Raw genomic sequence first — 13,320 nt, 5'->3', positions numbered from 1 at the left:
TGTTAATATAGTACTACATTCAAAATATACCAGATTGTTACCCAAAGCAACTAAGATCCGTAGTAAGTAGGCGTTTTCTTTTCAAACAAAAGTATTTCCAGCAAGCACATAGTTAGAATACCCTTTATTCTATGGGTAACGGGTACAAAAATCTAGCACACAGGTGGTTTTATTATGAGGACATCAAATTATATTCCTTTTAAAGACATTCGACGCGTTTGACAATTAGTAATGTAATTTAATAATAGCTCCTTAAATTTGTTATTTAATAATCGAGGTCAAAAACTCCTCAATTTGTTGAATAAATGGTCAGTTCGTGCCCTGCGAATAAACATAAATTATTTGTGCGATAAAAATATTGATATGCGATAAAGTGCGGTGCAAGAGAGTATATTAGATTCGATTGGCGTTTGTTTGTTTAGATTCGATACACGCGAATGATTTTAATTGGATTTTGATATGAAAGTCATCCGCCGACAAGAGCCTGTCGATTTCCATATATTCTTGGCGTTTACACGGCTGCACAGTGTATTTATAGCTTGTGGTCTAACATTGAAAAAAAATACGAACACACTGTCGCAATCGTCTATACATAATTCTATATTCATATGTATGTCTGAATGTATTCTTGCTTGCTGTCTAATTCTAGCCATAGTAGTTTTTATACCCGCTACCCATAGGGTAAAAGGGTATTATATCTTTGTGCCTCCATGATAGGTATGTAACAGGCAGAGGCAGGCACATCTGACCCTATAAATTATATATATTCTTGATTTTAAAGATAGAGTCTCGAATTTTGGAGAAAATAATTTAGATCAAACAAAATCTGTAGAAGTTATTTAGAAAATATTTTTGTAAGGGTACGCTAATTTGGCTGAAAATCTGGTATATTTTGCACTCAACGATATATTTTGGATCTAGAACTATATCAATAGACCAAATATGTATAGCCATTGTTATACATTTAGTATTTTTGTGGAACATTAATTTGGTATATTTGAAAATTAATGCCGCTCTTTTCTGTTTTTATTAAAAATTGGTAGCGGATATTTCACAGTCGTGCTATAGCTTTTTTACTTGTTCATATTAAACACACGAAGAGAGAAAAGCATTCATAGTTAGACGACAGTTCGCAGCTGTTCGTTTAATCAACAGGGCGATTTCCATTGGCTTGTTAATATATTAATTAATATATTTAATCATTAAACCAACGAGCATAATAAATAAATAAAACATACGAACGAAGCAATGAATTTACAAGTTAATTGTACTTTGAATAATTTTGTCAGCCCTTGGTAAATTCACTTGTCACCTATTAACAAATAATAATTTGAAACATATAAAAATTGGATTATGTTTTGGTATATTTTCATTTGATGAATTTATTAGAGCTTAAAGCAACACATTACGATCCATGAAGAGACGCACCTTGCATTTTTCGATGCTTATTATGGACAGTCAGTTTGACTGACACACTCACGTTCAACGTACGATTACATATGTGGAATTTAAGATGTTAAGCTAATCATGGAATTCCTGGGGTGCTTGATATTTGCTTTTCACATGCATTTGCTGTTTGTCGAAGTGTTTCTTCTTGCCGATTAGGCTAATATTGTTGTTGCTCTTGTGGTTTTCACCATTCCTGGTGCTGCCATATCGCCCCATAGCTCTTTTTATTGCTGTGCTTTAGTGGGCGCCTTGCCAAAGCATTTTCTGAAACAAATTGTCGTCGCGCTCGACAACATTCCGCGTGCTTACGCCTTACTACCGTCCTGGCATCGGCATCGGCATTGGCATCACCATAAGCACCAGCCTCAGCATCAGCATCAGCATCGGCATCGGCGACGACCCAGTGAGACGCACTGTACCAATGATGTGTATTACTCGTACTATGCAGACTGCATTCGAGTATGTATGAATATACATATATTATATTTTAGTTTTTAATTACAAAATACCGAATGCAGATACTTAAACTTTCTGATTTTGGCGTTGGTCAAAATTATCCATTCTATAACATCTATTTGTCGTGCTCATAAAATGTCATATTGATTGAGATCGATCTGTTAGTATTGTCCAAACTCTAAACTTTAAGTGCAGAATTAAATCTCGCAATATTTTCATTATACAAACAGCCATAAGATGGTTCGTTTTCTTTACTATCATTAGCCGGACAGCTTTCTTACAGTAAAACATTTGCGATTTTAATACTTGAACTAATATAAAAATAAAACTGTAAGGAATTACAATTAAATAACTAAAGCAAAAATAGTCTGATAAATCTCGTACACAGATACAGCGACTATTGTGTACAAAAATAAATATTGAGAGACATATAGCTAAATGAGATACTGAAAGACTGAGACGAAAGACAAGCATCTATCGTAGAGGTACTGTCTTATGTTAAAGAATAAAGAATAGTGCCTTACAAATGCCTACGAATACTCGTCGAATAAATAATAAGCAATATCATAAGGCAAATGTTATCATTATCAATGTCACACGGCATTCTTAGTTAGATATTTAAGTGCTCAGTCATGCCAAATCTCACACACAACAAGTTAGTCAATCAGTCACTCAATCAGCCAGTCAATCATTGAATCAGTATGTCATCCCAGTGATTCGTAGTAACTCAATCCTGTACCCAAATTCCATCAAACATATCTGCTAAACAATATCAATCTCCTCATAATTTTTAATTGTGTTGTACATCTGATGTTGACATACTTTATCCGCTTAACCTCAGCGTCGCTGCCCATGTGAATGTCTTTATTTCGTATTCTTTTAATATATGAAAAGTATGTACTATGTTTTTCTTTCATCAATTAAATGCTTAAATGTATCAAATTTTGTTCTATTGTCATTGCTATTGTACATACATATTATATAGTATTATGTTTTTAATTTTATCTGTCTGTTTTGTGTGTTTTTCATTTAATATCAATCAAACAACGAATATGTTCTATCATACAAAAACCTTTTTGCAGATTTATGATTTTGTATCCCCATCATCACCACCACAACCACAACAACAACAACAACAACAACAACAACTACTACTACTACAAATACAACTATAAGAACAAGAATAAGCACCAACAAGAACAAGAACACCAGAATATCAACTGCGGCAAGTGTGACGATGGCTGCTATAAATACGGTAAGTATTCGAAAATCGAACACCGGTAACAACAACAAAAATGCCACTGCAACATTGTGTGTAGGCAATCATTTATAACTACTACTTATGTATTTTTGTACGAGAATTCTTAATTACTCAGATGAATTTATAAACCCAATTTGGCCTTCAGTGTGTGTGAGCAACATCAAGTTAATCGTCACGCTAGACTATCTTTCTAACAGGTAGTATAACTGATTGTCAAGTGTGCAGAATCCTTCAGTAATCAGTTCCTGCTGAATGACATGATTTCTTTTCGATTTAGTCGGAATGCTGTTAAAAATGGTGTCAACTCTATCAACTCTATTGTAGCAAACAAGAATTGTAATTCATTAGTATACACTCCGGCCCAAAATTATAAGACACCCCTTAAAGTTGTTTCGTTGCAGCTCGGAGCAGAATAGGAAACTAAAAAGAGCGAAATAGAAAAGAAAAATAATAATAAAAAGAGTGAAAAATAATAGCACAAGGAGTGATCCACAAAATATGCTATTTTTTTGCTTTGTTTCCATCTTCCGTTTTCAAGTAACGGGAAAAAAACACACACGTTACATTTTGAGCTAGGCTGCACGTGTATCAAATTTTCTTGTTGAATTTACAAAACGTAAGCAAAAAAACGGAGCAAAAAAAAAGTTCGTTTTTGATAATTTCTGATATCGGAACTGAATGCAAAAAGCAGTGATCTGATATGATGATTACAAATTTGAATTATCTGCTGGATGTATGTATTTACTTATGTTTATGCTTATGCATTTTGTAATTCGGAATGAATATTGAAAGCTAAATACATATGTTCCAGCCGATAATCTAAATACAATATTAAGGTAGACAATAATAAACTATTTCTTACAATTTTGCAACTAGCTAGCAAAAGATATTAATTATCATTGTGATTTGTGTAAATCAAATAAGTCAGTCGCAGTTCCTTCTTACATTTCGCATGAGTGTCATTCAGTAAAAATAGTGATGGTTGCCTCAACAGAGTTCATGTCAAATACAATTTCAAGGTCTAACTTCGACAGGTGTTGTTACAGGACGTACATACTGTTTGTTTATGTTACTTAGTTTTTCTTTTTCCAATGCTGCATGATAACATACGAGTATTACATATTGACATGTTGAGCAAGATTTTCTTCAGCGTATTCACTCACGTACGCACAAGTCGCAGTCTTCTAAAATAATAAATAATTATTTGAATTAACCGTTAGCATAATTTATGATCGTATAGCTTGGCAGGCCTATGGTTTTTGTTTAAATTATGTATCCAAGTGATTTATTGTTTGGCTATTTCTCAACTCTTGTATTGCGAGCGACCTTAATTGAATAGTAAGAGAGGAAACAAACTAGAAGCTACCCTCTATAGAGATATATACTAATGTTAGTTTGAACACCAATTGCGTTTAGATGATTGTCAATCATCATCATAATTTCCTGTAAATTTTCTATGACTCGAGCATTCAGATAAACTGACAATATATGTAAATTTATAATTGAATATAATATTTAGATATCAATTCAGGTATTTCGTTTACAAGTACTACGAAGAGACTTTGAAGTAACATACCTCATCTCGAACTATTCTCGGACAGCCCATCGTCAACTTTTCCACTTGTGGCTGTTGGTCTATTAGCAGTGACCAGAACTGGACAGCTTTTATTTACTATGCTGCGCTGTTTATCTTGCTCACAACAAAACAATAACATTTTTGTTTATTTTTGCTGCTGGCAAATTATAATGCGCCGACGCTTTTAATTTATACGTATATCTTACTTTAAATTTTCAATGTGCTCATTAAAGGTGGTCGAAGTTGGGTATTTTATTTTCGTACATGTAACAAACTTGATGGGTATATGTATATTTGGCGTTATAACTAACCAGAATGACTATAAACACATAAAAATTGAATTGAAAGTGTATTAGAATAAGTGAGAACTATTTCAAAGTTCATACTTCTTGTTCTTGTTTATTTACTCTTATAGTACGTTGGTTTAACAGCAAATGCAGGTCTTGTTTATTATTTGCATGATGTGGTTTAAAATCCATTAATGACTTATTCACCAGTACTAACTAAAAATTATTTTCATAAATTTAAGGCATCAGTATAAGCGTATGTATGGGAGAGTGTAAGAGCCAAAAGAAAAATCAAACATTCATGATTAAATTGTTACATTAATCTTGTTTGAAGATTACAGTGGCAAAATATACTTACATATAAGCAATCATTTGGATATTCCTTTACAATTTTAATCCATTCATAAGTGTTTCGCTCATAGCTCAGTTAATATATGTACATATGTACATAATTATTATTATTATTATTAATATTATTATTATTATTATTATTATTATTATTATTATTATTATTATTATTATTATTATTATTATTATTATTATATTATTATTATTATTATTATTATTATTATTATTATTATTATTATTATTATTATTATTATTATTATTATTATTATTATTATTATTATTATTTTATTATTTATTATTATTATTATTATTATTATTATTATTATTATTATTATTATTATTATTATTATTATTATTATTATTATTATTATTATTATTATTATTATTATTATTATTTATTATTATTATTATTATTATTATTATTGTTGAATTATTCTCTTATGTTTGCCATAAGAAATCCAATCCGAAATCCGAATCCGATTCGAATTCCTAGCATTTGCACTGAGACACAGCCCATATGTGAACAGATTGAAATTGGGGGAGTTGGAAATTATTTGACGTTTGCTTAAGCTTAGTGCTTACTGAGACCGAATAGCTGTGCATTTATATTAAATTAATTATGCCGCGCAGAAACTATTAGTTGGAGGATGTGACTTTTTGAATAATCTTAGAATAATCCTCAGTGACAATAGCGCACTCTCGCTGGCAGTCTCGTTGTCTACTATATGTTGGCATCATTTTCGAGAAGTCTACAATGAATTATATATGTTTATATGTATATATATATATATATATATATATATTGGAATTATCCTAAGAATATTTGTATTCATAATTAAGCGGCTTTTAGAATCTGTCACTTTGTGTTTGCACTGCATTTAGGTACCCAAAAGTATACACCTGCCTTTGACGAGTCTTAGCGCGCCGCGCGTGTTGATGTGCAGTGCGTCTGTTGGCACTGAGAGTTCTGTGACTCTGCAATTGAGAGATGGCAACGCGCGTGCTAGTGTGAGTACAAATGTGGATGCCTTGGAGCTAGCGAGCAGTAGGCCAGAGGCGACAGCAACAGCAACAGAAACAGCAGCAACAACAAACCCAACGAAAACAAAGACAAGTGCAACAGTAGCAACACCGTCATCGTCGAGCGTCACAGTACTTGAGGCGTCATCAGCTTCAGCGTCGGTATTAGAAAATGCATTGACCATTGGCTATCCGGATCCGGACATGTTAGCAGATGTTTTGGGCACCATACAGACAGCCTGTAAGTCGTATTCAGTTCGCAGTGCCGAGCAGAGCATCAAAAAACTTAATGCATGTCCCATTTGTAGCTCTCAAAAATAGGCTTGGTAACAGCAACAACAGCAACAACAACAACAACAACAACGACAGCTGCAAAAAAAGTAGCAACAAAAATACCGCCAACAGGAATAGTGCACCAACAATTTTAAATACAAACTCTGGCGCATATTTGAATAATCCAAATAAGATAACCATTACGCGACGGAGTTCGAGCAACAAGATCAACGTACAGACTGTGAGCGCTGCAACAAACACAACCATCAGCAGTATAAGCGGCAGTAAGACCAACTACATTAAGAACTGTCTTATACGCAGCAGCAGCTGTAGCAACACTGCCACCAATGTCACGACGCTGGCGCAGATTATGAGCAACAGCAGCACAAGCAGCGCAGCCAGTTTACTTAGTCAACATAACAATAATAGCAATTGTAGCAACAGCAGTAACTTTAGCAACGCCTCCTCAGTGGGCAGCAGCATAAGCGTTGGCAGTGTCAGTAGCAGCACTTCCACCAACAGCAACAGCAACAGCAACAGCAATAGTAATAGCAACGACAGCAGCAGTGGACACAGCGGACACAGTTCGAGTTTCAAAAGCAACAGTCGAAATGTTCCTGGCATAGTCACAGCTGCAGCATCCACGAACACTACAGCAACTGGCATTGGCATTGTAACAGTCGACACTGCGCCTCGAAAGAGCCGCCCCAAACTATCTTCGCCGACAAGACACGGACCGCAGCAGTGCCAGGTGAGCGAACATTCGATTGCGTAATACAAAAGTAGTATCTGATTTACGAGCAGCAGCCACAGTGAAGCAGAACAGACAAACCATTTGCCATTTGTCACATTTGTAAACAGAAGCCAACTTTAAGGTCATTTGGTTTGCCAGCTATGCACCTCACGGTGTACTCGTTTTATCTGTATAACACATCTTCATATTAACATGGATGTGAATTCGGATTGCAGATCCTATGAAATTTATAACGATCGTATTGGAAGCTATTTAAGAAGCTATAGCAGATCACAGTTCTTGATGATCTGACACTGCTTCTTAAATGGGATACATATCGAATCCTAACCACTTTGCCCATATAGTCTTAGAATGAAGATAGTCCGAAAATAATCAAGTCAAAGATTGCGTACGCGAAAAAGTCAAATTAAACAGCAAATAAATTATTCAAAGTTTCGTTATCATATCCAAGATCTACCATACACATATATAACATATATACATATATGGACCTTATCCATGTATGTATGTGATTTTGTGAAAACGAGCGTAATTAGTGAATTTTGTACGTATACACATCGCGGCTCATTAAAATTTCCAAATCGACAGTTGTGACGGTTGGCGTTTGGTGTTTGGCGTTTGGCGTTTAGTGGTCTTATGTGTACGGCGATCGAGGTCTCCAAGCGATGCTAATTACATTTCACTTGGTTTCTTGGTGAATTTTTGTATAGATTTGTAGCAAGATCTTTGGAAATGCCTCGGCACTGGCTAAGCATAAACTGACGCACAGCGACGAGAGGAAATATATTTGTTCGCTCTGCTCGAAGGCATTCAAGCGGCAAGATCACTTGTAAGTTAATGAAGCATTCGAGTAATTCCGCTGATCCACTTACCCACTCGCCCACTTATCTATTTTGTCCATCAATCTGTATCCTCTTTAGAAACGGACACATGATGACGCATCGCAACAAGAAGCCTTACGAATGTAAGGCGGATGGCTGTGGCAAATCATATTGTGATGCACGCTCTCTGCGGCGCCATTCGGAAAATCATCACGGAGGCGTCACAGCGCAAGCCAACAACACGCTTTCAGCAACATCAGCAGGCGCAATTTGCAGTGGTCAGATGAGTGGCCAAATTAGTAGCAGCAGCAGCAGTTGCAGTAGCACTGCCAGCAGCAACGGCAATGCGGTCACCAACTCTTTGAGTCTCTCCCCGGCAACGGCTAGCGGGGATGCCAGCTCACCGGATGGGGCCACGTGCATACGCACTTATATCTCTACTGGCAGCACTGTGGTGGATGCGGCCACAGGAATAGCGTTGTCCGATGAGCAAATCAAGGCTATGAATCTGCCAATTAAAACGGGAGTTACATTGCTTTCGCCAACAACATCAGTCTCCTCCAATGTATCCTCCACCGCATCTTCGTCCGGTTGTTCATCGGGCGGCAGCAACAGCAATGTCAGTGTCAACATTAGCAGCAGCGGTAGTGTTAGCGCCAGCGTCAGCGGCAAAACTAGCAGCAACACAACAACAGTCGCGGCCAGTTCACCTACCATTATGCTCAGTGATGGCACCATGCTTGAGGGCGAGGGACTAACACGGGAGCAGCTCGATCTAATTAGCAAGATCATGCAGCAGACAAAGCAAACCAGCGCCCAAGTCACAGTCTCGTCTCCTACCAGTGTCAGCTCCTACAAGATTAATACAGAGACCACCCCGATACAGACTCGACCACGGACTTGGAACATGCAATTGGTGAGGATAGTACAGATCTTAAGACTTAAACAAAGTATTTCATTATTGGTTTTCTGCATGTTGGGATCATTTAGCTCAACAATGCCCAGAATGTGACAGTCACGGTTGAGGATGGCACTGATCTAATTACCACTGCCGGTAGCTCCAGCGCTTGCTCCGGGTCTCCTGAGGACGTCAAGGAGGATGATCTAAACCAACAGATTGTGGCTGCCATTAATCCGCACCTGCTAAACATTGTGAAGATTGACAAGCCAGTTGAATGCAATCTATGTCATCGCAAGTTCAAGAACATACCCGCTCTCAACGGGCACATGCGGTTGCATGGCGGCTACTTTAAGAAGGATCCGGAAACAAAGCGTAGTGAGAAGAAAGATGTCAGTGGACCACCATTACAGACAGCCAGCATTGGGGTGCGTGCTCTCATTGAGGAGAAAATCATCAGCAAGCGGAAGGATATTTCTAAGGTAAGGACTCCCCATGCGTATTGTTTGCCCTTTTTAACAGCTCTTTCTTCCTGCAGGGCTCCTTCGTAGTACCTGCCCCACCCAGCAGCTCAAGCAACTGCGGTGGAGGTGGTGGTCTTGGTGTTGTTGCTGGCACTGGCGGTGTTTGTGGAGTGGCTATTACCGGCGCAAGCAGTCAGAGCAACAGTTGTCTACGGCGGTCTGTCAGCGACGTGGAAAGCTTCCTAAATGCGAAGAGTAGTACAAACAGCATCAATAATGCAAATTCGAGCACAACGACAGCGGTGCTGCCGGCAGCCACCACAATTAAGAGCAGCAATGGACTAAGTATCCAGCAAATTGATTTGCCTCAGAGCATTGAGATCTTCAGCGGGGGCCAAAGGCAGCCGAAGACTCTCAGCTTGGGCAGCGGTGCCAATACCATTACCATAACCACCAACAATGTGCCTACCACGACCACAATGAGCGCTCTGACGGCTCTGAAGGGCGGCAGTAATCTAAGTGGCGGCGTTGCTAACCACGCGGATCCCAAGGACTCGACGCTGATTGAGTTGCTCAAGCGGGGCACTCGTATTGCAGTGACCTCCAAGAAGACTCAGTTTCAGTCACAAACCAGTACAAATATGCTCCTTAGCAATGTGGCCGGCACGGAGTTGACAACCATTGGTAGTAGTGTTCAAACCGGTCGTCAGATTATTACTAACAAAAATCGTACAGTGATCATACCTTCGGATGTTCACGTTGTATCCACAAAGAGTAAGGTGATTCCGAGCAGCTCCAGTAGTTGTAGTGGCGCCAGTAACTCTACCAACGTCATCAACAGCAGCAGTAATGCGTGCTCCACAAGTAGCATCTCCTTCTCGGACGGCACGCCGCTCTCCCTGTCGATAGCACCGAACCAAGAGAGCATTACATCTCTGGGCGATTCGAGCAGCATCACAAGCAGGGGAGGTGGTGTCTATACGGTGACATATACCAGCGATGCGGATGCATCGGATCTTTTCGATGATGGCGAGGTGTACAATGTTTCGGATACGGAGATGTTACTGCAAACTGTGGACACCATGGAATTACTGAATGAAGATGAGGACGATCCACAAACAAACACAAACGAACATTCCGATAACTTTGCCCTGCTGAGTGAGACTACCGACGCCGATCACGCAGGGCATGCCCACCAGCTGGTGAAGTTGGAGCCAGAGACTGGTCAGAGCACACAAGTGAAGCACACCACTCCGCTGCCAACTTTCCAGCAATTCCATTCCAAAGAGCTGATCATGCAGAACAGCTCACAAATCCAAGCTATTGCCAACATGCGGGGCAATAGTGGCACTCTCGGAGTGCTTGCGTCACCCCTGCATTCACCCCTTGCCTATCCGACGCCGCCATCTAGCCATGAAAATGTAGCACAATCCTCTCCATTCATCGAGGATGCCGCAGCCCAGTTTGTGGACGCCACACACAGCTTCTTTGGGGATAAGACAGACTTCTCCCATGTGTATTTCAAAACAGACGAGAGCCAGTCCCTGCATCATGCCGAGCTGAGTGACAACGATAATGAGAAAATACTTAAATTAAAATCTGTTCTGGAAGAGAGCAGCTTCGATCCGTCTATCAAGGTGGAAGATCTTTTAAATAACACTGAGGACGATGCCGAATGCGATTTGCACGAGTTTGCCGAGACAAATCTCTCGTTTCTCGACGAGGATCAGGAGTTCCTCAACGATTCGCGTAATGCCACTTCTCCGTTATCCGAGTCATTTTTCACCAGCGGCATTGGTTCTGCAGAGGATGTTAAGCAAGTGCTTCGGGAGGTGCTTCCCGATGAGAATATGCAGTTGCATTTGAGCAGCGAGCAGCAGGGAGAGAATATCATTGATCTCTACTATTTGCCAGGCTTGGGGCTGCAATCGCAAATGATGCCCAACTCCGATGATCCTTTGCTCTCATCCTCGCCGCGTGAATTCGGCCAACAGCGACAGATAGCTTTTCAAGGTTCATCGTCCACAACAGTTACTGTGCAAGCTGCAGAGCCATTGCAAGCAACAACTATGCTTTACGAGCAAACGCCGTCTGATCATCAGCAACAACGCCAGCAGCAAGAGCAACAGCGACAAGATCAACAGATGGAACAGATTTTGCCACAACAGGCTGTCATTCAATCGGATCAGATGCAGTCGCAGCAGCAGCCGCAGCAACAGCAACAGCAGTCAGAATTTATGCTACCCGCTTTCAATCAGGTGGCGTGCCACACAACCTATCTAGATGCTACTCAGCCGACAATACCAATGACGTTGCAGCCATTGAATAGCTTGTTGCAGCCATTGATTTATAGTAACATTTCTGGAGAAAAGCAAGAATTTAATATGCCGCTCAATAGCCGGACAGGGGGACATGAAACAGTCCTCGATGCAAGTCTTCTTTTCGGCTGCGTGGATGGCGATGGTAATAAGCCTGTTAATGCCACAGACACAGTCACAAGCTTACCTGCAGTTGTTCCTAGTTCAGTGAGTGCAGTCTCAGCTGCTGGAAGCATCTCTAATCTGCAGCCATTGTCAAATCAAACAAACTCGATACTGAAAAGACGACTACGCTCCAATGGAGCCCAAGATATGCACAAACTGTCGAAATTTCATACACTCTCGCCGCATCGCTCGAAGCTACGCAAACCCTCTCGCACTCATTATACTCCGGCCCCCATACTAAATCCTGATCGCAAAGGCACCGGACTCTACTGCAATGTACGCAAGCAACTCGGTCAGGGAATATTTGATAATTTCGATGATGACTTTGGTGATCCAGTGGGCTTGGTCGATTTCTCGGACGAGTCCAAGGTAAATCTCGGCTCGACGTACCAAGCACAGATACCTGCTTGGAAACCACCTGAAGAGTTTATGAAGGAGCCATCAACGAGCTGCGGAGCAGACTTGATGTGGGATCCCAACGTACAACTTGACGATAAGATACTTATGCGCTATATCGACCTGAGCAAATCATCGGCAGTCCCTATGGGCAGTCATTCGGAGGAAATGGCTCTGCAAACACTGCTCGATGCCAAAGGCAACTCTGCGGCGGCAGTTCTAACCCTGCTTCAAATGCAGTCCAGTGCATTTCAAATGAAATGGACTGCCTTCGAGCTGGAGCAATTTCTCCGTGGTCTTGAGAAGCATGGCAAAGATTTTGCCAAAATCACCAGTGAGGTAATTATTTAATTCAGTTAATTTAGTTATTAGATGACACACAGAAAATTAGAATATTTACACAATGTAGGAGTCATGATTCATGAGAGGCTTTTCCAAATTTAATATCAACAAATAAGAAAGCTACAGTTGAGTGAGCCTTACTGTGATATATCTTCTACCATCATCCCACCATAAACAAATTTTTAGAAATTGTATTGGCATCGCAATTTCAAAAATTTTCATTTTCCTATTAACAAGAATAGGAATGTAATGTTATATTTATTAATACCGATTTTGTACTTGATTCATATGACCATGATTTAGCTATGCACCAAGACTTCGGGTGAGTGTGTACAAATGTATTATTTCTGGAAGAAACTTTGTGTGGACTACAAGGTATCGCACCTGAAAATGGAGCCAGTCGTAACTAGCAATCATGCTGTGGAACAGAAACCCTACGTCTGTGAGATTGCCGCCTGCTCTGCGGTAAGTTTATGTGTTCATGTATAAGTA

General features: G+C 39.6%; 1 protein-coding gene across 11 annotated transcripts in view; it reads left to right on the top strand.

Annotated features, from left to right (window-relative positions):
• The window catches only part of LOC117574288 (serine-rich adhesin for platelets), a 36,528-nt gene that overhangs the window by 10,765 nt on the left and 12,443 nt on the right, over positions 1 to 13,320 (top strand). For 9 of the 11 annotated variants that reach the window (XM_034258042.2, XM_052008168.1, XM_052008164.1 and 6 more), the window contains exons 3-10: positions 2,988 to 3,160; positions 6,260 to 6,638; positions 6,706 to 7,421; positions 8,135 to 8,253; positions 8,345 to 9,161; positions 9,236 to 9,625; positions 9,682 to 12,825; positions 13,132 to 13,293. In XM_034258042.2, coding sequence (XP_034113933.1) covers positions 3,143 to 3,160; positions 6,260 to 6,638; positions 6,706 to 7,421; positions 8,135 to 8,253; positions 8,345 to 9,161; positions 9,236 to 9,625; positions 9,682 to 12,825; positions 13,132 to 13,293 — 5,745 coding nt within the window. In that variant the 5' untranslated portion in view covers positions 2,988 to 3,142. Of the gene's footprint in view, positions 1 to 1,843; positions 1,909 to 2,987; positions 3,161 to 6,259; positions 6,639 to 6,705; positions 7,422 to 8,134; positions 8,254 to 8,344; positions 9,162 to 9,235; positions 9,626 to 9,681; positions 12,826 to 13,131; positions 13,294 to 13,320 lie in introns of those variants that run through there. The other 2 variants (XM_034258043.2, XM_034258044.2) reach the window with 2 other exon arrangements.

Source organism: Drosophila albomicans, chromosome 2R (genome assembly GCF_009650485.2).
Source record: "Drosophila albomicans strain 15112-1751.03 chromosome 2R, ASM965048v2, whole genome shotgun sequence".
Taxonomy (NCBI): Eukaryota; Metazoa; Arthropoda; class Insecta; order Diptera; family Drosophilidae; genus Drosophila; species Drosophila albomicans.
Note: the sequence above shows the minus strand (reverse complement) of the source record. Positions and strands in the feature narration are given on the sequence as shown.